This window comes from Lycorma delicatula, chromosome 11, assembly GCF_047948215.1.
Source record: "Lycorma delicatula isolate Av1 chromosome 11, ASM4794821v1, whole genome shotgun sequence".
Classification (NCBI taxonomy): domain Eukaryota; kingdom Metazoa; phylum Arthropoda; class Insecta; order Hemiptera; family Fulgoridae; genus Lycorma; species Lycorma delicatula.
In genome coordinates, this window is record NC_134465.1 from 22,538,522 (window position 1) to 22,565,588 (window position 27,067).

The following is a 27,067-nucleotide window of genomic DNA, read 5'->3' on the forward strand; positions in this document are numbered from 1 at the left end:
GAATTTTCCTGTCAAATGATGTGTCTTATCTAAAAAGTGTTTGAATGTTGATGTTTGTTATCATGCAACATCATAATACCCTTGTCAGTTTCTTAAATTACTGATTTTTAATGTGTTACAATTTATAGAGCATTTCATAGAAGCTTGTGGATCATTCATTCCTTATAGCATAAAATTAATCAAAAGAACATCAAATTGATTCAGAAAAATGTAGCAACAACTTTATGTATAAACAGACTTTTCTTGTATTTTCAGTGAGGAGTTTTCAGTATTTTCAAGGAGGAGTTTTTTCAGTGATTATAAGTCGAATAAGTATTTCTAGGTAATAATCTAAGTCGTAGACTTTAAAAAAATTAAATTACCTGTGTAGATAAAAAGATAGTAATAATATTTGTTTTGTTTTCATCATAGCTTATTCAAAATTCGCTTGAATAAGCAATTCAAAATTGCTTATTCAAATTAATTTCATGAGATTCTGTTTAATATTATGAAAATCGATTTGTTGTACCATATTTCGGTAGAAAATTGTTAGGCTAATCTATTTTTATGCAACTGTTATTTTAATTGCATATGGACTACTAAATTCAATCAATTTGAAGCTGTTCTTGAAGTTAATGAATTTTACTGCTGTTTTTTTTTGATGAGAAATGCAGTATGTCCCACCTCCAGTAAAACAATTATAATGCTTCATGAGCTCTTTATTAATTTTGAAAAATCTTTGGGTCATAGTTACTAGATTTGTCTAACCCGTGTTTCTTTTAATGGATTGGAACTGTCTGAAAGTGTGTATCGATAATTTTAGAATGTTGTAGGGTTTATGAGCAGACACTAAAGATGTAAGGGAAGTTGGCCTCTGTGGTGTGAGTAGTAGCATCTCAGCCTTTCATCTGGAAATCCCGGGTTTGAATCCCAGTCAGGCATGGTGTTTTTCACATGGTAAAAAATTGTCATTTCATCTCATCCTCTGAAGTATACCTAATGGTGGTCCTGAAGGCTAAACAAAGAAAAAGAAAATAATAATGTAAGGGACATCCCGGTCAATGTAATGAAATGTATCTACATGTGCTTTGAAGTTGGTTTATGTCTGTTAAAATATTTTATTTAATAGAGGATAATTTCAACATATTCTATAATAGTAATTTAAATATTATTTACATTCTACAAAATCTTTTGGATAAAAAAATATGTTAAATAAATTAAGCTTTTAAAATTAAATTTATCAGTTTGTGTATAGAGATGTAAGAAACTTTCTATGTATTGTAGGGTTCTGTAATAAAATTATTGTTGAAAAATACTTAAATAAATTTTTATAAATTAGAAATTAGAAATAATTTAATTTAAAGATTATTTGATTATTGAATCACTGTAAATAGTAGTTTGAAATTGGTGGTGAAGAAAAAAACAAATGAAAAAAATATCAAATGTCATAAATAAAACTATTAATAACTTTTATAATTAATAATTTTATTGCTTTAAAAAAATAAACTTTAAAAGATATAGAACCAATTTAAAAAAGTTAGTGTTTTTTTTCTTTTTTTTTCATTGGAAGGGAAACCTTTTTATAGGCATCATGCGGTCTTTAACTCCATGTTAGTGTATGGGACTTTCCCTTGGAGACTTACCCACTAAAATCCCTCGCCCTCTACAACATGGGATACCAAGCTCACCTTGTGGTATTATCACAGCATCCTGTGTAACTTGTCACCACCACATTTTCACTGCTGGCCTCACTCCTTGAACCCATCTGGTCCTGCAGTTTTTTTGTGTTTTTTAACCTCGACTTTAGGGCTGGGAATCTTCTCCAAGGAAGACTCAAAGGGGATTATTCACCTTGGACTTCATCCACTAATTTTGTTCAAATAATCTTAACCAACATCATGAAAACTGCATGTCACATGATTGTTTGGTATGCAGTATGGTAGCGATGATGTTCTCTGGAGTAAGCAAGATGAATTCTCTCTTGCATACTTCACTGTGCTGCAGGAACTGGTTAACGTGAATATCAAGTGTTCTACGGTATCCTCTTACTTCCAATAATCACATTCCATGGAGGGTCTGAGCATCTACACTCACAAGTGAAATATCTATCCAGTAAGATAGTGACACCTATACTGGATTCTAGTTCCGGTAAGGAACTGGGTCAACTCACACCCCAGTTTCTTGAATTTTTGGACACAGCCATTCATCAGTCAGTAGGTCCATTTGCCTTTTTGTAGACTGATATATTAACGAACAATATATTAACTTACAGTTTTATGCTGATTCAAGTCAAATTTTGAAGAATTGAGAAAGTGTTATTTATTTTATTTTGTTGGATGTTTTTTGAAATTAGTGTTTTTAAATAGTTCTATTTAAAATATTTTTCATTAATTACCTAATCAAATTAGGTAACAGCCTCTTGTAATTTGAGAAAATAAACAATTTATGTACACATTTAATGTCTGTGTTGATAACTTGCAAAGATCAATTGTACTGGATTTTTTTTGTTAATTTTTAACATACTATTTGATTTTTTTTTTTGTAATTGTTTGTATTATATACATTTTTAATAATAATAATTAATCAAATATTTATATTTTATAACTTAAAATTTTGTATTTAGTTTTTATAAAATTACTCTATAAAATTATAATGTTAGACTACTCTACTGGATGTGATATTTTTTCTCATACTTGTAATATATCCATATAACCAACATTGTGTAAATTGGTAGAGAACACCCTCAGTTTCTCTGTTAAGACTAAAATAGAACAAACATCTCTCGTTTTCTGCAAATTTCTCCCTCCATGTACTAGAGTGATATATACTACACACTTCTACTTAATCTTAAAAACTACATTTTCCCCTTCCATTCCTTACTTCTCATCTGTATTACTTCCTATCCTCCTCATTACTCCCCTCTCTCTTCGTTATTTCTTTTTTAATACTTGTTCCTTTAAATCGTATATGTTGCAATGCTCTAAAACCAGACACAGTTCTGAACATTTCTTCTACCGTAGTAACTTGTGTTGTAGTGTTATTTCGGGTATTTTGCTGTTTGTTTTTTGTTGGTTTTTTATTTTGTTTGTGATTTATTATTATTTAAAAAAAATATTTATTGTCCTTAACGTTGGTATGTATTTATTTTTATTAATTCTAAAATTTATTAATAATTGTTGCACATCTACAAATTTAAAAATGATTAAATAATAGAAAAAAAAGAAATAAAATAAAATGTTGTTATGATTTTAACATGATATTGTGGTTGTACATTGTTTTTATTTTTTAAGAATTAAATTTTTTTAAATATAATGCTTGTAGTTTGCTTTAGTGAATTAACATTTTACAAGGTGTTTGGAGTATTTATATCATGTATAATTTATCATCATTTTAATTTTGTGTATTTACATTGATAAATTTAACTGTTTTAATCTAAAGAAACATTTTCTCTTTAAATAAATGTTCTTTATTGTTGATTTATGTTATTTTGTATTTATATTTTTGTTATACATGTCTAAAAAAAAACTACATTAAGTTCTACTGAATTTTACATATTGAAAAGTAGTAGAATATATACAATTTTGTAAGCAACTTTAGAAGATCAGGAGATTTGATATTTAATCCATATAAATTTATTTTTTCTAATGTAGATTCAGGCTTTACTAATAACCAAATACATTGATTTTGATCACTGATTTTTTATTCGGCAGAAAGAGTTCTTTTGCTCCCATATATATATATATATATATATATATATAAATATATACATTATTATTGAAATTAATGTTTTTACGATTCATACTATTCCTTCAGTATTGTTAAATTATATTTAATAAATTATTATTTCAGTCATGCCTAAGGATGCAGGATCCCACAAAAGTACTTTCATGAAAAATTAAGATATATGTTTCATCTCAATATTCTGTACTAGGTGGTTTATTTAATAAAATTTAAATATATATATTTTTGCGTGCGTGCATGTGACATTGAAATATTTTCACACAAAAACTTCAAGAAAATTAGCATTCCTTTTTTATTTTTTCATCAAGCAGATTTCTTATTTTTAATATTTCTTGTGAAGCTGCTGTTTTCTTTAGAACATTTTATTTTTTTAAGCAAATCCATTTTTTATGCAAAAGTTAAATTTACAAAAACACAACTAGGAAAATTGCACTAAAAACCTTCTTTAAATTTTTTTATCTAAATTAAGGTAAATATTAGCTAGTGTTGATAATGTGTATATTTATATGGAATTAATTTTAAAAAGTCAAAATTTAAAGAAGATTTATAGAGTATTATTTTTTTTTGATTTTTGGTACTTTTTTGAATCGGTTTTATTATTCTTTAAAGTGTTTCCTAGACTAGATTAACTTATATAAAGACTTTTTTAAAATGTATTTTCTAGTAATTTTTTTTATATGTACTTTTTCTAAAGCAAGTATATATATATATATATATATATATATATATAATATAATACATAGAAGTTTTAAAATTTTTTCGGTATTGAAATGAAATAACAGGTTTTAATTTTGTAAGAATTAAACTGATAAGAATATACAAATAGAATATTATAAGGTCTGCGTGATGTAACTGTGTATTATCAAAGTATTCTGTTGATTGGTAGTATGTACACATTTCAATATTAGTATAATAGATAGAAAAGAAAAATAATATTTTTATTTGTTTTTTAACATTTTTTAATCATTTTACATAATAATATTAATGTATATTCTCTGTTTTTGTAAATCATAGTTTCAGAATGTGGTTTAAAAAAGTGAAAAATTACTCTTAAAATATATAGAAATATGTTTCAAAATGACTATTTTAGAACGGTTTGTCTTTTACACACTGCCTTGCCTTCCCCTGGTGATTAATTATTGGGTTAGTCAGAAGTTTAACTTAAACCTAGTAGAGGAGGTAAAACATATTTGGCTTTAATAAGAATAAGACAGCTTGTACCAATTCTATAGGCTTCCATAAACTTATTTCTTTCAATTTTTTGTTTGATAATTATGAGTATTTCAATTTCTTTTGTTATCCTGCAGACTTTAGCCAGGGATTAACCTGATCGGTTCAGTTCTTTATAATGTTATCGTGGATTTCAAATAAAGCCTAGGACCCAGTGATGAGGTATACTAAGCTTAGAGTTAAGGATAATGATTTGTTCCATTTTCCATAGGAAATTACGATCAATGAATTATAACTAAATAAAAGTCCATGTAAATTTTTAACATCTTATCCCAATAAATCAATATCAGTGAGCTTCTGGTATGATTTTAAAAATTTTGGTTCAAAGAATATATAATGTATTTCATTACAAAACTGAGATAACAAAACAGCAGAAGGAAGTTTGTTTGGAACAGGTTAGAATTTTCTGGTTTGGTCACAAGAGTGTATGTTGAGATGACCAAATATAGCATGTTCTTGTAATAGTCTTGGTTGTTGCAGAAGCTGTTTTCATTACGTTAAATTTCATTTGTTTTATGTACAAGTGTATGTATCTAGTGGCAGTTATTCATTATAAATTTTGGGGATCTTTTTGAATTCATTATTATAACAAGATTACTCAGTATTATTTTCAATATAAAATTCTTCTAGTCATTCTTTTTTTCAAAACCGCAACCTTTAATGTATAATAAAAAATCTGGGAAAAAGGTAATTTTCAATAATTGCATCCAGATACTAAAAATATATATTAAAAGAAATAAAACTTTAAAAAATTAACCTTTAAAAAAACTATCCCAAAAAATAAAAAAAATCATTTTTTTCAGTTCTTTAATCTTTTTAGCCTTTTTTAATTATGAAAACAAGCCATTCACAGGATTAATCCAGGGAAGAATATCCTCCATAGAAATAAGGGAAAGAATTGAGAAAAATTGTTTTAAAAAATTGTTATTGAGCAAGCCGAGATTCTTCAAAATGGAGAAATATGTTACTTTTACCTAAGTTTTCCAATTATTTTTTTGAATTTTCACAAAAAAAAAAGACTTTCAGTATCATACTACATTATTGTTATGCTGTAGCAAACTAATACTGTTCCCAAACATTTAAAAATTTCTTCAAGTAGTCTTTATAGATAATGTAAATTATCATTTTACAAAATTTCTACTTAAAACATAACCACCAGAGAAAATTCCTCTACTGATTGAAAAAAGGCAAATCATTGAAATCGGTCCATATAATAATAAAGATTTAAACAATAAATATGTAAGAAATTTTAAAATATTTAACTTTTTAAATAAAAAAAAGATTACAAATTGATTTAAGGATCTGGTTCTTTATTTTGTAGCCAGTTACAGTTTTTTAAAAATCAAATAAATGTGTTATCAAAAAATCTGATGTGGACACCACATGACTTCCTTGTATGGCTATTAAATTATATACACACAGTTCTAAAATTAAAAGTACATAACATTTTATTTCATAATTAACTTTTGATATCTTTTCATATTTCTTTTTTTATCATTGTTATTGAATTATTATTTATTGTAAAATTATTTTTACAATCGGAGGTTAATAATTAATTAATCACTATAGTTAAATTAATAAAAAAAGAGATGAAGTCGGATTTGAACCGATGTGCCTTTCCCTTGTAAGATCCAAATATTTCATTAATTACAATTTTATTTGGCTGTAACTCTGGAACAAATGAAAATAAGTACCTCTTATGATATATTGTTGAAAAGCTCTCTATAACAGCTTATTACTGAAAAAGTAAATAGTCTTTTTTGGTTTTGTCGACTGTAATCAAAAGGGGAGTTGCACAACTAGATGTTACAAGATTCCTAAATCCAAAATTTCAACAGCCTATAGCTAATCATTTTTGAGTTACGCAAGATGCGTGCGTACATATATATATATATATGTCATGCCAAAACTAGTCAAAATGGATTCAAGGATGGTCAAAATGGAAATTTCCATTAAAATCTGAAAATCAAAATTTTTGCGAATACATTAGTTCCTTTACCTTGTATAAGGAAATAAAAATTTAGTTTTAAAATTTTAATTTAAAAAAAAAATTATATTCAGTTTTATTTTCAACAAATTTTTTTTGGTTCATAAAAAATAAATTTGAAACTAAAACTGCAATTTTGACCTTTCAAAGTAATTTAAAAAAAAATTTTTATTAGTTATGATTTGTGTGTATAGATTTTTGTGTTATTTAATATATATAAATGCAAATGTTTGTGGTGGGTTCTGTCTGTAACAGCATCACACAATATCCAATCAATCAATTGCTTTCAGATTTTCAGGATACTTTTCAGTTATCCTTAGCATAGATCGAGGCCCTTGCCCCCTTGTAGTGAAGCTTTATATTTTCCTCGTCAAAAATCTGTATACTTTAGTTACTACTATTATATCCTTGGTAATTTAGTTTCTTTTTCAGATATTTGGTGTAAATTCTATATTTTAATTGTTATTTATCAGTATTATTCCCACAACTGTGGGTCATCTAGTTTATCATCAAACTTAATATTTTTATTTATTCATATTAGCAAAAACAAGCTAGAAAGGAAGGGCAACCAACATCTAATTGGCAAGTAATGCTATGGGTGGTGAAAAATATATATATATTTTTTTTCAAGATTACAGTTTTTATTAATGGGTATGTGTATTTGAGATATTTCAATTAATCGATTTCGAACTATTTAAGTACACCAATAATACATTTAAATCTTGTTAAAAGTAAACATACTTTTATCTCATTTTAAACTTTGGTCAGCATCAAAATAGTTATAATTATTAATAATGCTAATAGTGCTGCATCCATTTGTTAAGTTATTTATTAAACAAATGTTAATTGAAATTAATTAGTTAATTATTAGTTGATTTTTTTTTTGTTTGTATTAGGCCATCTATACTGCTATGTATAGTTTTTACACATGTATAGAACACTATGTATAGTTTTTAATCTTTTTACTCAGTAATTTGTAATTTTTTGTGTATGGAGCTGTTGTCTCTTCCCAGATCATGCCAAGTTGTTGACTTGTTCGGTAATTCTTGAAACCCATTGAAATTCTTGATTTGGTCCCAAACTGTGTTCCGGCCTTGTTTTTCTTCATTGGTTATATTTATTTCTTGCATATATTTTTGGATATTGTCAATCCATCTATTGTTCTTTTGCATTTTTATGTACATATGGATACATATTGTGCCATAGAATTACACAATTAGATGGAGATTTATATTTTATTGTAAATGTTTTAGGTGAATTTATGCAAATTGCAGTTTGCATACTTTTTTGATCATTGCTTCTATTTCTGAGATGTTGGGCTCCGAGATACTTGAATTTGCTGACTAGAGATTTGATCATTGCTGATTCGATGTTGTTTGGGGGAGTCTTTAATGTTTGTAATGAAATGGTGTTTTTTCAAAGAAACCTGAACGATCAGAATTAGCTGCTATTATTTGAAGGAAAATGTTTTTTTTTAAATTACTTTTTTATTGGAAAATTCTGATTAAAATTTCAGTTTGTTTGTCTCTTCGTGACAATTGGTGGTGAAATTATTCAAAACTAATCATTTTTATTCCATTACTGTGTAAAATACATACATATAAGGAAAAATATTGCAATGGTTCAAAACTTTTCGTGTCTGTCTAGTTTATTTATATACGTGGGTAAAATTTTTATGTTAAGTACAGTCTGTGTATGTATGAGTATATGCATGGTGTTGTCATATATTTGCTTAAAATCTTTGTACAGGCAATTTTTATCATGAAAACTGGTAGGTAGCTTGTAAATCTTCCACTGATGGAGTCAAATTAAAAAAAAAAAAAAAAATCATCAAATGAACAGACAGAGGTATAGTTCCTCTTTTTTTAATGAAAAATTGAAAAAAAGATTTATTTTACTTTAACATTTTATTAATTTTAAGAAAAGATCAGATATTTAAAAGTTAAAATTTATATAAGCTTAATATATCATGTGTAGATAATGTCAGCTGCTACATATGCTTGATTATGGGAGAAGATCATTTACCATTTTATTGCATTACCTTTCACATTACTGAATAACTAAAATTTTAGACTAAACAGATATATGCTTAATTATTTTTAGCATATGTTGTTTTCATTTATTATTTTTAATAAGTAATTTTTAATAATTATTGTTTTGAATTGTCATTATTAATAAAATAAAAAGGACATAATTATATGAGTTCAACTCACATAATTATGAATAGTAACAAAACTCGATAATAAACCTGTACATACCATTTGTTTTAATAGAAAAAAAAGAAGAGTAATCATTTAACAAAGAGATATAAATATTTAAAATTACAAAATTTTCCTATAAGCCCCTTTGATCTTTTTGTCTGAATAAACAAATCCTTTTAAAGAAATAGAAAATTTATCTGTAATATGTTTTATATTTTTGTTATTTAATTCATCCACTTTTCACTAGCTCACATTTAATTGGGAGGATTCAGTGAACTGTTTAGATTCTATTGATACCTTCAGCGATATAATGTCACTCGCTCATAAAGCTTTACTTCTGTAACTTTGTATAAATGCAGCGATGATACATGCTTTTAATAGTAAGTATTTTTGTACATTGCAATAAGGAGGATAGTGCATGTAGATCAAGGGAAAAAACTTGTGAGGGTTTTTACAAAGTTGTTTTACAGTTTATCATATATGATTAATTATTTTCTTAGCAGTATCTGATAGATATGAGAACTAATGATGTTAACTGTCAGTTTTAATAATTTTAATACCGCAAACAGAAAAATATCTATTTTATCTATGATTGTGGATGACTAAAATTATTCAAAATTAATTAGAATATTCTTGAAAAGTATTTTAGATTTGAATTGCATTTGCCAATTTAGTTTAATATTTAGTAATATTCAGATGTTTTAATATGGGGTCCTTTTAACGACCGCCCAAAAAGGAGTGTAATGTATTTAGGCTGTATGTTTGTTCCACTGTAGCAGCTGAATGGCTGAACTGATTTAGATGTTTGACCCTATGTTTGAATCCTTACGTTATGGCAGTGTCATAGGTTATATAAATATGTATATGTACAAGTTTATATATTTTTAGTGTGAAGAGTTGTCGGTTGCATAAACTTTAATAAATTGATTAAATGAACTATGAACTGTGAGCCTCAATTACTGCGGTAGTTGAGCTTGAACTGAATGATTTGAATCAATCAAATAAGTAATATTACAAAAATAGAATTAGATTTACGTTAAATAAAATAAAATAAATTAAAAAACTTTTTGTTTAATAATAATGGGCTTCTCGTGGGGACTGCATGTGAAGTTAGAGTGGTGAGGTGATGCAAGCACATCTGTGAGGCTAGACCAATCATTCCCATTAACTGGTAACAAGCAGGGTCCCCTGGGGCGTTTGTTTGGGAGGTGCAATCAGATAATTGTTTGCAGTTGTCTGCAAACAATTATCTGATTTTCAAAATTCAAACGGCGTACTTGTTAGTCGGTTGAAGGCTAACTTTAGTATGCATCAGGTACACTCTCAATCTAATAAGTCATAGTTATTTGGAAATGTTATATCTTTGCAAACAGTCGTTCAATTTTCAAAATTCAAACAATTATTTGCTAGTATAATACAAAAGCTTCGTCTGCTGAACTATGTTACTAGCATGGCTCGACTTACCTTATTCCACTATATATGCAAGAGCGCTTTTGCGATTTACTTGCATCATCAGCTGCATTACATATTCATATATTCATCACCAATTACATGACACTTCATAAAATATAATAACTTATGCATTTATTTTTTTAATTTAAAATTTAAAACTTTTAATTTTTATTAAACTTTTTAATCTTTATTTAAACAGTTTTAAACTATTAATCTTTTTTAAACTTTTATTCAGTTACATTAAAAATTAAAAAAAATTTAAATATGAAAAATTTATTAAAATTTTTACATATGTAAAAATATGATGTCAAGGCATAAAATCAAAAATTTTAAATTAAACTTGTCTGATAATGATAAGATTTACTCTCACCTTATGATTGGTTAAAAAACAAAGTACCCGGTTGGTTGGAATTTCGGGCCTGATAATGATAAGCATTACTCTCCCCCCTTATGATTGGTTAAAAAACAAAGAATACAATTGGGTGGAATTTTGTGCTCGATAATGATAACAATGATAACCAATGGAATTTTGTGTCTTATAATGATAAGAATTACTCTCTCTTATGATTGGTTAAAAAACAAAGAACATGATTGGTTGGAATTTTGTGTCTGATCATGATAAGCATTACTCTCACCTTATAATTGGTTAAAAAACAAAGAATACTATTTGTTGGAATTGTTTGTCTGATAAAGATAAGAATTACTTTCACCTTATTATTGGTTAAAAAAACAACGAATACAACTGGTTGGAATTTTGTGTCTGATAATGATAAGAATTACTCTCACCTTATGATTGCTTAAAAAACAAAGAATACGATTGGGTGGAATTTTGTCCCTGATAATGATAAGAATTACGGTCACCTTATGATTGGTTAAAAAACTAAAGAATACAATTGGTTGGAATTTTATGCCCGATAATGATAAGAATTATGAGGGTTATTTTTTTAAAAATAAAAATTATTTTCACTGTGGTTTTAATTTCCTTACCGATCGGTCCTTGAAAAAAAATTACCCTCGTAAATGAGACTGAATGAATTATCACTTTATGGAAAGAAATGAAATTTATATTTTATTAAAACTATTTATTTTCTCCTTTTTTTTGAGAGTTGTTTATTTGAAAATCCTAAAATTATATACAAAAATTATTTTTGAAAATATTTCATAGTATTTTATTACTGTTGAATTTAAAAAAAGAAAATCTAATTTAAAAAAAAAATAATAATTCTATTTTGGCTCCTGCTAAAGGTAGGATTTTTTGCCCTGAACAATTTTTAAAAGCAACATTACAGTATATAGTTTTATAATGCTATTTATAAATGTATAATATTTTTTCATCGGATGAATTGTAAAATATATCTGATCAAAGGTTATATTTTTTTTTGTCGCATATTGCAATACACACTTATATCTTTATTTTATTGATTTATATTGCATTAGACATTTTTTTATGATTCAGAATGTGAAGTATTTTTGTGATGGCTGTGAAATATGCTATACTCTTTGATGAAATTCTTTACAAATAAACAAGGTTAGAGACATTTATCAAGTGCTTTAACATGCTAATTAACAGAAACCAGATAAACTTAAATTTAGGTAGATAGTAAATTAAGTGTTGTGAAATAAATGTCTTTACACACTAGAATGTTCTAAATTTATTAACACTAAAAGTTGTGAGAATTTTACTAACTTAGTTTTGAAGATTGTAGTAATGTTCACTATCCAATCAGATTTTCATTGTTTCAATAATAATGAATGAACAGCGAGAACCTAGTGGCAGGAAGTGAGGAGTACAGGTGAAATAGGAGGCGAATCATAATGTTGGCAGCATCTGGCTTGTATATCTGTCTCAGATGATAACAATAACCAGAAAAATACCCGTATGTTGAAGTATCAGAAAATATTATAGACAAAATTTGTTTAAACAACACAAAAATGTTACCTTGCATATGGCACCTCAAGGAATTTTTTTAAGACCCATATAGCCTACGCTTGATTGAGAACTAGGTTTAAATCATTTTGCAAATTTTTTAAAATCAGATGAGCTATTGAGTCTTGGTAATTTAAGAAATAGGCATTTGCTTTTATGTATAATATTTAGATTACAATGTTAGTAGTTTATTTTTTAATTGCGTTTTGGGTGTAATAAACAGTCTTTAATTTATAATCTAGAAACTCTTAGAATATTAATTGTTATTTTCCTTTGTTTTCATTTATGTTAAAAAAACAACGTATTATTTTGTTTTAAAATTCACTAAAAACACACACAATTACATTATACGCATTTACCAAACAAATTAATTTCACTTCCCCATTATATTTAGACGCAGTACTTGAATAAACCATATAGACAGTATTTTTGATGATAATTCATCTATTGTCTCTTATTCTATTCATTGCTTTGATTATCTCTTCGGTGTAGTATTATAATTTTTTTTAATACCACATGCTATTAAAATAAAAAAAAAAATTGTTTACATATCTAAATACTATGCCTTGTTATGGTTAAATACTAATGTAAATAAACTATTTTTTATACATACTTCTATTGGTTAGCTGGGGAATAAAGAAATAAAAGCACAAAACATCCTTCTTGGGTGAGCATCTTATAAAAAAATAATCATTTCTGAAAAAATTTGGAAATACAATTGTCATTTATTTATTAACAGTTAATGTTATTTTATGAAAGACTTAAGTATATAAACAGGTTAAATGTACCCTTTTTTTTATAAATATCCATTTCGGCAATTGTTATAATTTTATTCCTGGTATGAGATAGATTTTTTTTATTATATTCTGGGTATATAGTTAATAAAACAAAAACCGAAGTGAAAATAAAATAAAATTAAATGAGTGTTACTGGAGTACAAAGTAAACTAAATTACTATTCACTGAACTGTATAATGGAGAACTATTAAATTGTAAGTATTACTGTCTTACTTTCACTAGTAACGTGCTGTTAGACCTCCCACATATGCATATTGTGTCTTATACTTAGAATATGGGTGACTGTTTAGTGAACTGTCTTCTTAGCTTTCATTCTTCCGACAATGTCAATTATAAAATTTATCAAAACTATATGCGATTCAATTAAAATTAAATTAATACCTTATTTATGTAATTCATATTACAGAATTAAGTTTTAATATATTTAAACGGTATCCTGTTAACATATAAGAACAGTTTTATGTTATGTTTCATTCCATGAAGTTGTTTGAACTCATCGGTTAAATTCACTAAGGGATGCTTGTGAAGTAGTCATTTATAAATTTAAAGACAAAAATGTTAAAAATAATGCAAGAAGTGGGTAAAAATGATGTAGATATTTGGAAAAAAATTCTACCAGTATGAATAAATAAAAAAGGTACAGCAGGTTTTATAAGCTTTACGCTATGGCTAAGAAAGCTGAAGGTTTTCATAACTATTATAAATAGTAGAGTTTTATTAAAGATCTTTTCATTAATGATAGCAGGTAAAACGTTATAAATGATTTTTTTTTTTTTTATATTAGTTTAGCCGCAGTACATAAAATTATAAAAATAAATTTGAAAGAAATTTAAAACATATTAATTTATTATAGATTGGCAATAACAACTGAAGAACTAAGTTGAGTGTCAAATGTTCGATGCTAGTCACGAACATTTTGTAAGAAATGCCAACGCTAAAGAATATTGAATGCAGTACAAGTATCTCCTGCTTTAAGCATCAGAAGGTTGTCACATAGCTTTCATGTTTCGCAATCAAGTGTGTGATGAATGCTACAGGAGCGAGGTCAATGCCTACACCCTCCCGCATCCAAAGCTCCATCATCATAGAGTTCTCCATTCATGCTTCTCATCCTACAGTGAATATCTAAACTAACCGGGGCTTGATGCAGTCAGTCATAAATATAATTTTCTTAAATCAAAAATTAATTTAAACGTGCGGAAAGAATTTTTGAAAGTATATGTTTGGAGCGTTAGCTTTATATGGAAGTGAAACTTGGATGATCAAAATGCTTGAGAAGAAAAGTTTAGAAGCTTTTGAAATGCGGTGCTATAGGAGAATGTTAATCAGGTGGATAAAGTGACAAATGAGGAGGTATTGCGGCAAATTGATGAAAGAAGCATTTGAATAATATAACTAAAAGAAGAGACTTATAGGCCCCATCTTAAGGCATTCCGGAATCGTCGCTTTGATATTGGAAGGACAGGTAGATTAGGAAAATTATGCAGGTAGGCAACGTTTGGAATATCATGTGGGATGGCAGAATATTCAACGTAAACTATTGAGATACTCATACTTGTTGAAGCGTATGAAAAATATAAAAGAAAGTATTCCGACGTGAATGGCTTTTAAAATTATTTCAATAGCACTTTAATTTGGTTACATTTTTTTGCCGTTCTTTATTTTTAAAATAAAAAATATTTAGAAGAAATGAATGTTCTAAACAGGAGACTGTTTAATAAGAATATTTTCATATTGGTCTGTTGCCAAGTTCGGTCAGTAATCATTTTATATAAAAATGATTTTTTTTATTTATAGTTGTGCTGATCATTTAAAATTTCTAAGAGAATTACTTTGTTTTAATTATAATTATATATAAATGGGATTTTATACTTTTTACCGTCTTCTATTAATAGGCAATTGTAATTATGAATAAATGGAAAAACCAGTTACACGTTATTATCATTGTATAGGAGAACAGACTGTAAAGTATTTGTTATAAACTCTTCTATAATCTGAATCGGTTAACCTGAAAATTTAAGCTTTTTCTTTTAAAAAACTGATGATAAAAACATTTACGTTCGTTTATATTTAGATTAATTTTTTTTATGATTGATTCACCGTATAAGCTTGAAAGCTTTTGCATGAGAATAGGAAATTGAAATTTTGTAGCGTATCAAAAATGCCATGCCTGACCGGGATTCGAATCCGGGTACTTCCGGATGAAAGGCTGAGACTATACCCGCTTCGCCACGGGCACAATGGATGTCTTTATCCTTGGATTAACAACAGAAATTTGATGTGAATCATACCTGAAATTATTTGTGGATTAATAACGTATTTTCTCTTATTTTTACTTTCCTCTAGAGAGCGCTATAACTGTAGAAGGGAAAGTATTGTAATCGATCCAATTTGGGCATATTCTGTTTTTACCGGTTCTTCATGTTTTGACACCTGAGAACCCAAAAAATCGGATGTTAATTTTCGTATGTACGCGCGCGCGTGCGTGTCCGTTGTTGACCTCTACATCACCTTATATCTCCAGAACTACATGACCGATTTTGACCAAACTTGATCAGATTACTTCTTCTATATATGGGGCATTGATGCCATTAAATTTTCAACTTAAAAGGTCAAGGAAGTGAGGCTTTACAGTAAGGTCACTTTCAGTATCTTGAATTTTTCCCTAATTAAGGTCATATTTTTCTTAGGCGCATTAACATTTAAAAATTAAAAATATTTGTAAAATTGCATTTCCACCCCCCAAAAAATGCTCTAAACTACTGCTATGTTGTGACGTCACAGGTGAACAGTAGAATTAAATAAATGGATAATATTTAAGCGTAAAAAAGTAATTCGGTCTAGCCGGGTCTCGAACTCGATCGCCTGGTCGACTCGGTACCTGGTGCGTTAAGCCTCGCGGCTACACCAGTCTGGCGACCGTACAAACGAAATTTGTTGTATGCAAGTTGTGAAGTCGTATTAGTTTAGTTAGTTTATCGTTTTATTGTATTTAAATAAAATAATAAATATTTTAAATTAAGTTGATTGCGTAAACCTTGCGTCAGAAACAACCCACAAAGTCGCGTGTCGGGTAAGTCCTACAACTGTGTAGTCAGCCTTTTTTTCTATTGCACCATCGGTATGGTGAATTTAATAACGGTGGGGATAAATAAGGTAACTGAAGTTTGGATGATTTTTTTTTAAGTCGCAAATAGCTTTCTGAAAATCTGTGGGAAAATTTCCGTTGGATTGCTACGATTCAAAAAAAGGAAATTTATGAAAAATGCAAGACATTTGATAATAATTTATAAGAGAGACTATCGTTAACGATTGTACCGGTAAGTAAAAATGAAGATATTCAAGCATACACTAACAGGTACTGGTAAAGCATATCGGTCATGAAACTGTAGCAAGTGCTATGGTACACCAAACGTAAGCCCTATTATTCACGATCCATGAAATCGGTAATTATAAACATTAATGATCAATTACGGTTTTACGTTTATTTTAAAGCTGGGAAATACGTTTAGATCTCATATTTTTTACCGCGTGATGAGTTCTTTAAATGCAGGTTAAACAAACAAATTAATGTGTACTATTAAACGTTTAAGTATTTTCTTTAAGCGATATTTATTAGGGTAATTTCAATCCGTACTTTCGTTAGTAAACCCGGCACGGTATACTTGTTCGTGGGAATATCTGTGTCATTTTCACCAGCGATAGGTGTTTTATGTCGATAGTATTTAACGTACTTATTGATAAGTTATAAGTAAGAGTTTAGAAAATTATTCTTTATAACGATTGTGGTATTTTTACACGTTTGTTTAATAGTACAGTATGTTAGATATCACAAAACAAGCTGTCTTAATTTATGCGTCTATGTGCGTTATAAATAAAGCACACTCACTCTTTTATCGAGTCGGCTGTTTTGTTATTTTAGATTTGATGATAAGTTGTGATTCAATTTCTAAATATTGGGCTCTGATTCAGCCTAATACTACAGAAAGAATGTGTTGAACTGTTGCTCTAAATATAAAATTTTAACTCTTAGAATGTTTTACGTTTCAAGATATTTATCGGGTTTCAAAAAACTTAGCATGAGTAATACGAATATTACGGGAATTTTAAAAATAAATAGGTTTTTTTGTATTATTAAATTGATATTTTATCCGATTTATTTTATTTATTTATTTATAGTTTAATTATTATTATTAATTAATATTAAAATGAATTAAACATTTTTTGTGAAAAAAAAATTGATTTAATATATATGTTTTACTTTTTACTTCCTTGTTCGAAGTAAAGTGATCCCAATGAATGTCGGTTTTCAGATTTCAACGGAAATATTCACTTTGACGATCCCTGAATCAATTTTGACTATTTCGGCGTAACGTCTGTACGTACGTATGTATCTCGCATAACTCAAAAACGATTATCCGTAGGATGTTGAAACTTTGATCTAGGACTGTCGTAACATCTAGTTGTGCACTTAACCTTTTGGTTGCAACGACTGGACCAAAAGTGTCCAAAAAAGCCCAAAATCGAAAGAAATTTGGATTTTGAACTTTTACTTAACTGCAGTAACAAGCCCTTATTGGGAGATTTTCAATGATATATAATAAGGGTACTTATGGTCATAGGTTCCAATCAGACTTCATCTCCTTTTTCTTTTTAACTTTTTTTTTTTTAATTTAAATATATTGATTTATTAATAATTATTAACCTCTTATTATAAAAAAATTACAATAAATAATAATTCAATAATAATCAGAAGTTATTAACGAAATAAAATTTTCATGTTTAAAAAGCATGTGTATATGTAATTTAATAGGCGTACAAGGAAGTCATGTGGTGCCCACTTAAAATTTTTTTATTTATACCGTATGACTGTTTTCTTCGTAAAATAATGAACTATAAGCAAAACGTAGACACCGGAAAATCCGATTCGTTAGTATCAATTTCTATAGCTAAATTTCTAATTTAACTTTCGTTACGTCAGTTTTCCACATTCAAAAGAAAAATAATGTTACACAAGAGGTAATCAATTTTGGCACTTAATTCCATTCTAAGACGCAACCCGCCCTAGGCAGCTAGTAATATTTATAGGGGGATGAATTAATATCCTCAAAACATTTTCCACTCTAAAAAATTTTTGTATCTCAATTTCTTTATAAACCCAAATAGAAAAACTTTAAATTCTTTAAAAGTATAAATATATACAATAATACAACCTTTTTAAAGGTTGTATTATTGTATATATTAGGTTGTAATATTACAATAATACAACCTTTTTAAAGGTTGTATTATTGTATATATTTATACTTTTAAAGAATTTAAAGTTTTTCTATTTGGGTTTATAAAGAAATTGAGATACAAAAATTTTTTAGAGTGGAAAATGTTTTGAGGATATTAATTCATCCCCCTATAAATATTACTAGCTGCCTAGGGCGGGTTGCGTCTTAGAATGGAATTAAGTGCCAAAATTGATTACCTCTTGTGTAACATTATTTTTCTTTTGAAATACAGAATTAAGGCACAGTTTTATCATGGGCGGCATGGAAACTATATATATTCTTCTTTCTCAATATAGAATGTATTTATGGTCCCAAGAACAGAAGAAGCTCAAACCGAGATCAAATTAAAAAAAATGTATGATAAAATTAAAGACCTGGAAATAACAAAACGACGACTAAAACTCTACTGATACAGGTCCGAAGGAACCAATCAAGGCAAAACAAATAAATTTTCAATTTACTAAGTTTTAGAATTACAAAGTTCAAGGTGGCTATGTTAAACAGATTGAAGAAGAGCTCAAAAAGTTCAACGTTGCAGAAAAAGTAGATCGAAAAAAATACTGAAAAAACTTTTTTGAATTAAAGGTTCCTATAGATGAAAAGAAAAAACAACCGATAAGAATGGATTGAAGAAAGAATAGTAAACGGTCCAAAAGAATGTGGAACCTCTGGAAAAAAAAGAAAAATACATGAAATTAAATTTGTGTGGTTCTTGAAGGCCTATGAGCGGAGAAAACGTATGGGGTTGTACTTCACGTAAATAGCATCCATCCGTCGCAGCTTCGCTCTTGCTGTACGGTTACTTGCATTTCACATAGCAGTCAATTTTTTTTTTTTAATGTTGTTTAGTCGAGTAACCAGAGACAGGTGGAACCAATCGCGTCGCACAGATAGTAACAGTGGGATTGACCGTATTGGGTGAGCCGTCGCGGCGCGCGCCGTACACCGTCGGACTCCTTAAAATATCCAAAAAACCTCCAGAGTGGTTATGAAATATATATTTGAGGAATATTTGCATGCTCGAAAATAATAAACTATCCCCCTCGCGCTATATGGTTGCTTGTGTTTTCCGTCGCGGTCAAGTAATATTTAGCCGGTCATGGCTTACTTTGTTCGCCCTTCCTGTCTAACCAGAGGGCTCTGCCCCTTATACCGCAGTGTTTTAATTAATCTCGTGCTTTGAGAATAATAATGATAAATAAAAATTAAAGCTTGTTGTTCAATTTATAAAAAAATAGCGATGTTTTATAATTTCTTACAATTTCTTCCGTTCAGTACAGGACCGGAAACCGAGTGATCTAACAATGTGGGTTTCAAAATAGTCGGCCTACGTCTTAAAAATATTAGTTATAACTGGTTATCCCGTACTTTGTACGGGTAAACAGTTACGGGTAAAAATGTATTTTACCCGGTTCTTAGCGTTACCCGACAAACACCAATAGAAGATGACCGTAATTCGTTTCTCGTTTTTAAAAAAATTTTATTAACTTTTATGTTTTTTAGTCTAGTAATTGGAGGCAGGTGCAGTCAGTTGCGTTGTCACGTACGTACAGTAATGGTGGCTGTTGTTGGTTGAGCCGCCGTACCGTATACCGTCGCACCCCTTAAAAATTCGAAATTAAAAAAAAAAGCGAAAATTGTTTTTTGATATTTATCTGAAGAGTATTTGCAAGCCTCCAATAAAGTGAAATATCTCGTTTAGTATAGTCGGAAATTAGGAAAATTTGCAGTCGTTTAAATTTTTTTTACCTTTCTTCATCCCTTTAAAGGTCAAATTTCGAAAAATTTAGAAATCGGTCTTTGAAAATTACACGTACCAAAAATAAAGTTGATATCTTCATTTCTTACAGAAAAAAACAAGTAAATTTCACTGTTACTCAATTTTAACCCTTTAAACTCTGAATTTTAAAAAATCCTATCTTAGTGGTAATTTACACCATAAGAAAAACTTGTATACATATATTCATCGGTTATCTTCAGTAGTTTTTGCTGATCGTTGATGAATCGGTCAGTCAGTCGGGATAAGTTGCTTTATAGGTACAGATACCGTAGATATGTATCAACATAGGGGAAAGGAAAACAGACAGATTTTAGAAGGTTTGTAGATGACACGGTTATTTAACAAATAATTTCAAGATTAGAAGAACATTTGACAGAATTTGGCCAAAATAATGAACATTAAGAAAACATCTAATGAGGATAGAAGACAATATAATCCCCCGATGAGTGACTTTGGAAAAGAATGAAAATTTTAACAATTAAAATAGTAAAAGCATTAAAATGCCTTATTAATATAAGATTGTAAAAGTGAAAAAATACATATGTTGCAACAGCTGTGGAAGAATTTATTTGAGTTCTTTCGATTAACTTGAAGAATGGCTTGTTAAATGTTTGAAAGTAGAAATGGGAATAAACCCACCAGGTTGGTCTAGCGATGAACTCATCACAAATCATCCGATTTCGAAGTCGAGAGTTCTAAGATTTAAATTCTAGTAAAAGCAGTTACTTTCATACGGATTTGAATACTAGATCGTACATACCGCTGTTCTTTGATAGTTGGGTTTCAATTAACCACACACCTCAGGAATGTACAGTCTTGTACATCGCATCATATCTCAGTGTATCTTGTACAGTCTCAACCTGAGACGTAATACCTTACAGTGGTTCCGGAGGCTAAATTGAAAAAGACGAGATGTGAAAATGAATGTGAGTAAAAGAGAGATGGAAAGGAGGCATTTGAAATATTGCTATAGAGGATATGGAGAAGGTTAACAGAATGAAAGTTAAATGTTGTTAAGAAAAAAAAAAAAAAAATAGAAGCTTAATCACAAAAATTGAGCATATAATTAGGGAAGAACAGCTATATAAATACTGTATTTTCAGAGGTAAAACAGATGAGAAAATTATACTTGTTATAAAAAAGGTTATGGAAATTATCAAGAACTGGAAACTATCAAGTTTTCTGGAAATATTGAATAATGTTTACGGATATGGTGCAAGGGATCTATCTTAAGGCAGATTATCGTATTGTGACAACATTGTAATGGATGGATGTGTTTATATGTGGTGACATCATTTGATTTTATAGCTTAAGAATGAATTGTTAAAGGATTTCAAGAATTTAATGTTAAAGGATTGATTCTATTAAATTTTTATAACATTGATGAACATTGAGCAATATGTGTAATAGGGATGTTAGTGAACATTTTGCTCATATTGCTTTTTACCCTTAAAAAAAGATATTAACGGATGAAAAAATTTGAAAATTTTTTGGAATTTTGGAAAATTTTTTTGAACAATTTTGGAATTGTTTGATTGATAAAAATAGTGAAAATGTTTACCGTTTTGCTCAAACAGCTTGAAAATCTTCCATTATTTTATTTTATTGATTTGTTATAAGACAAATTCTTTTTTACACAATTAAACGTCTACACTCTTTTGCTTGGAACATTAAAAATAGATGTGTTGATTATCTATAATTGACTTGAATGATAGAAAGCCCGACAACAGTTAACTCCTTTGTATCGCATTTATTTTGCCTGGTATCTTGTAACAGCTGCAAATTGATGGTAATGGTAAATTCACTTTTTGTAAAGTGTGAAAAAATGCCTAGCCTGACCGGAAACATGAACCCAGGACCTCCAGATGAAAGGCAGAGATGCCAACACTTCGCCTGAGAATGCAGCTTAGGTTTGTTAATAGGCTTTTACTTTTTATTACAAAACTGAAAAGCAAATTTTGTTGCTTTGGTCTTTTTATGATACTTTTCACTAGAATAATCCGGCTTTTCTTGTTACAGCATTTTATTAGCTAATTATAATAAATTATTGATCAATGCCGCTCCCAATCCCCAAGGATGTCCCAATCTCCCTAGGGATTATATATGGAATGGATTCTTGCTACTTAAAAGAGATGATTTTCAAGCATTTCTTTGAGTGAAGCTGTTTACCTTGTTTTTTGCTGCTTCTGTGAATAGATCTATTTTTTCTTATTTTCCCTATTTTTCTTTTTCGTTGGATCTCTTTCTCCCTGACTGTGTTCTGTAAGTTTTTGATGCGAAGCATATATTTTATATATATAAACTTAAAAAATAAATTTCTTTCATTTATTATCAGTTACAAATGTGTGAAATAGTGATTGAAAAAGGAAAAGGTAAATTTGCCAAAAAAATATCTATTTTTTAAAAAAAACTTGGCAAACTGCTTTGCTCTTCACAACAAGGCTAAAACTTTGCTAATATATATTGAAAAATATGTACAAGAATATATGTTCGGAAGTAGAAATTTTTTTATATAAATTTTATGAGCTAGACAGTAAAATAAGTTTATTTTTTTCTTTATTACCAGCTTGAAAGTGAGTAATAGTTTTTATTATTGATATTAAATATTAATTTATGTTTAGAATGAATTATAAATCCATTTTTTGTAAGTATGGCATCCTCTCTGAAAGACAGCCTCATATTTCATTTTATACGCTGTATTTTAGTTTACATATTTGACTACCATCTGTATAGAAAAATGAGTATGCAAGTGACACATTGACATTTGTTAATGTTTGTAAAAACAGATAATGTTATTTCTTAAAGTGATAGATTGTATACACACTTCCACGTATATATAACTTTGTTTCCTGGTTCAACATCTGTTCACAGAAATTATATAAGACTTCTAAGAAGTAATTAAATTTTGGGTTAATTTACTGGCAATTAAATGGAAAAATATATTTATAGCAGGAATTTTTCTTGTAGTATCTAAATTTGCCTTTAAAATAATAAAAGAGAAATAAAAAAAACAACTCAAGGAATTATTGTTAAAATTCTGGATTGCTTTGTAGTTTTGCCAAAATTAATGAAATAAAAAAAATAATTTATTGTACATAAATTTTCTTATCTGATTATTTAATATTAGCTTTGGTATTTTTTATATTCTGTTAATATTGATGTATTTGGATATTTTATAGCTGTAGTGGTTTGCAATGGTATACTTTTACTCTTGAGCGTGTGCATGTGCATGGTTATAGTTCATATTCATATGTATGAGTGTTTTTTTTTTTATGTACTGATCCACTAGAGTGCAAACATGATAGTTTACAACAATTCTATTTTTAATGCAGTCCGCTGAGGACACACACTAACACAATTTCAAGTTATTTATTTCCTAACTGCCTGTAAGGACCAAGTCAGTGCCTCCTAAATTTATAGCCAATGGAGAAAAAAAAGAACTGTGTACTTTTTATAGACTCTTGCCTACTTAACATTCAATAGTCACCATGTTTTTTCTATTTATAACTGACAAAGAGGTTGTTTATATTCATTAATATTTTTGTTTAAATGTTTTGTTTCGTATTTGTATCTGTATTAGTTCTTAAATTTACTTAAATTATTGTTGTTAATTTGATACTTAAGTTAATTAATAAAAGGATAAATGATAAAACTTTTTTTGTCACCAGTATACTTGGATGCACTTTCCATTCCTTTTTATTGTGCATTAATTTGTACCTCAACTATTTTACACGCTCTTCATGTAACTGTTTGCTTTATGTGTTCTAATCTTTGTCTCTTCCTGCATGTGTTATCTCGTACATTTGCTTCTGTTATTAAATTAACTAACCTTTGTTGCTTTTTAAAAAATAATATTTTATCATCTAATATTCTTTTAAAACCGATTTGTAAAACCTAGTTATTTCTTATCTACCTGGTTTTACTAGTGGACATATTTCATTGTTGTTAAATGATAAACGTTTCACAGATATTTAAAAAAATCTTTCGGTTATTTAAATCTGTTCTGAACCTAGCAAATCTTTTTTCTAAAATGTATTGTCCATTTTAACTGTTAAATAAAATTATTACATGATGGAGAACCACTGTGTTGTTCATCTCATTAATTTTTTAAAATTCCTTTAAGGCTGCACTTTTTATATACTATAAAATTAATCTGGCATCAAAGAAATTAGTCTGGTAATTGAAATTGGGGCAGCATTCTGTGATTGCAAGCATTATTGCAGAATTTGGTTACTATCTACTTGTTGCTTTGAAGACAGTTTTTAGATTATGGTTGAAGTGCGTGTGTGCGTGTAGAAATAAAAAATGTACAAATAAAAAAGAAGCACTTTTATTTTCTTGGTCATGTATAAATGTGGAATTGATACTGAGTAAATGAAAAGAATAAATAATGCTTTTTTAAATATAAGGTCTGTTCAGAAAATAACCGAACATTCTTAATTATGCGCCAGCAAAAATATTTAGTGACATGCGATTAGCAGCATTGTGCTTCACATAACCTCCTCTGTATTGTTGATATCTTGTTTAGTTTTTGTATTGTTATTTTAGTGCAACATGTTTAAGTGTCAGTAGCGATTTTTGCAATGTGCTATTTTCAGGAGCAACGAGACAACGTAAAATTTTGTGTGAAACTGGGGAAAACTTTCACAGAAACGTTTCAGTATTTGAAACAAGCTTATGAAGACGATGCTCTTGGTTTTTCATGATTTTTCACGATTTAAAAGTGATCGTCAGTCAATTGAAGATGGCCCTCGACCAGAAGGCCTTCGACTTCTGTCGTGCGTTCAAATCGAGGATTGATTGTCAGAGAACTTGCAGAAGAGGTTAGCATCTTGATTGGGTCATGCCTTGACATTTTGACTGAAAAATTGAACTTGAAAATAGTTGCAGCAAAGTTTGTTGACTGAACAGCAGAAAGAACGTAGAGTGGATGTTTGTCAGCAACTTCTTGGACAAGCAGATGACGAAGAAACATTCACCCAAAGGATCATAACAGGAGAAGAAAGCTGGGTTTACAGCTACTAAATCGAGATAAAGTTCAATCATCACAATGAATTGTCAAAGGATCTTCATGTCCCTGGAAAACACTTCAGTCTCGATCCAGTGTTCAAGCAATGCTCTTGTTTTTTGATTTTAATGGAATGTGCATTTTTAATTCTTGCTTCAAGATGAAACGGTGAACTGTGGTTATTATCAAGGCGTTTTACAATGATTACATGAAAAAATCCACAGTAAGAGACCAGAGTTGTGGCAAGACAACTCATGATTCCTACACCACGACGATACACCCACATACTCAAGGTTTGTCAATTCGTCAAAAATCAGATGACTGTCCTACCTCAGCCTCTACTCACCAGACCTGGCTCCTTGCGATTTTTTCTTATTTCCGATAATAAAATCAGTGATGAAAGGATGCAGTTTTGAAACTATTGATATTAAAACAAATTCGTCACAGACGAATGGGCCATTTCAAATGAGACTAAACAGGACTGCTTCATGAAGTAGAAGTGCTGGAAAAAGTGTGCGAATAGGGGAGAGGAATACTTTGAAGGAGGCAAGGACCAATTTGTAAAATTAATAATAAAGATTAAAAAGATAAAGTTTGGTTATTTTCTGAACAAACCTCGTATTTCTGTATTCATGAATTTCTAAAAATTTATTTTTCTGTATTTGTTATTTTTAAAAATCTTTTGATTTCAGAAAAAAAATGGATACAGTCTATCCTGAGCCGTTATCTCAAGTATATCGTAGAATGGATCGAAGAAAAGGTAACAGCAGACTTGCATCAAGATACAGAACACTCCCTGTTACATTTTCTGAAATACAGGTAATATTCACAATCCATCTTTATTTTTATAAGCATCAGTATCATATGTTTAGTATATTTTAATAAAAAAACAAATTACTACAGTCAGCAAAAGTCAAATTATTTTCATTGAAGTTTTATTTGGTATATATATATATATATGTATATATGTATATATATATATACATATAGAAAGAATAATAAATATTATTTGTCTTTTTAACAGGTTGACTATTAAATAACTTTTTGATTGCTTAATTTTTTTAAGTAACTAAAAGGTTTTTGTTTTGAAGTATAGTTATCTCTGTCATTTAAATAACTACATATTTTTAGTTCGTTTTTATTTTTTTTGTCACAAGAATTGTGAAAATTGTAAAGAACAGTAAAAAATTGAGCTGTAAAAAAAAATTTTTTTTTTAAAGCAAGACAATAAAATTTTTTGAGATTAATTTTAATGAACATTAAATTAAATTTCTATGCATCATGACAATAAAACCAATCAGGACTAATTTTTTTTAAATATAATAATATCTTAACAAAAAAAAAATAAACAAAAACTTCACCTGGTCATTTTATGTTCCAATAACCAATATTGAAAAAACTATGAATTAAAAACTTTGATGTAATGTTAAAGACTCTTAAATTTTTTTAGCAGTCAATTTGTTATAAAAAACTGAATTATTGTCCTATTTTTAATGTAGTTTAAAGTAACTTCAATATTTCTTTTCTGTAGTTCATATATTGTTGATATTAATAGATCTATAAACAATAGACCTTGCTCTTATTTTACTAATTCACCCCACAACAAAATAAAATTGAACTTAAAAAAAGTACATAACAGAATTTTTTCAATTTTGATTTGTTTATTGAAGATTTAAACAGAACCAAAAG

At 28.5% G+C, this 27,067-nt stretch overlaps 1 protein-coding gene across 4 annotated transcripts in view; it reads left to right on the forward strand.

Moving 5' to 3' along the window:
* The window catches only part of LOC142332091 (uncharacterized), a 56,724-nt gene that overhangs the window by 18,249 nt on the left and 11,408 nt on the right, over nucleotides 1-27,067 (forward strand). For 3 of the 4 annotated variants that reach the window (XM_075378302.1, XM_075378303.1, XM_075378301.1), the window contains one exon: nucleotides 26,071-26,197. In XM_075378302.1, the coding sequence (XP_075234417.1) occupies nucleotides 26,078-26,197 (120 nt within the window). In that variant the 5' untranslated portion in view covers nucleotides 26,071-26,077. Of the gene's footprint in view, nucleotides 1-2,937; nucleotides 3,113-26,070; nucleotides 26,198-27,067 lie in introns of those variants that run through there. The other variant, XM_075378300.1, reaches the window with a different exon arrangement.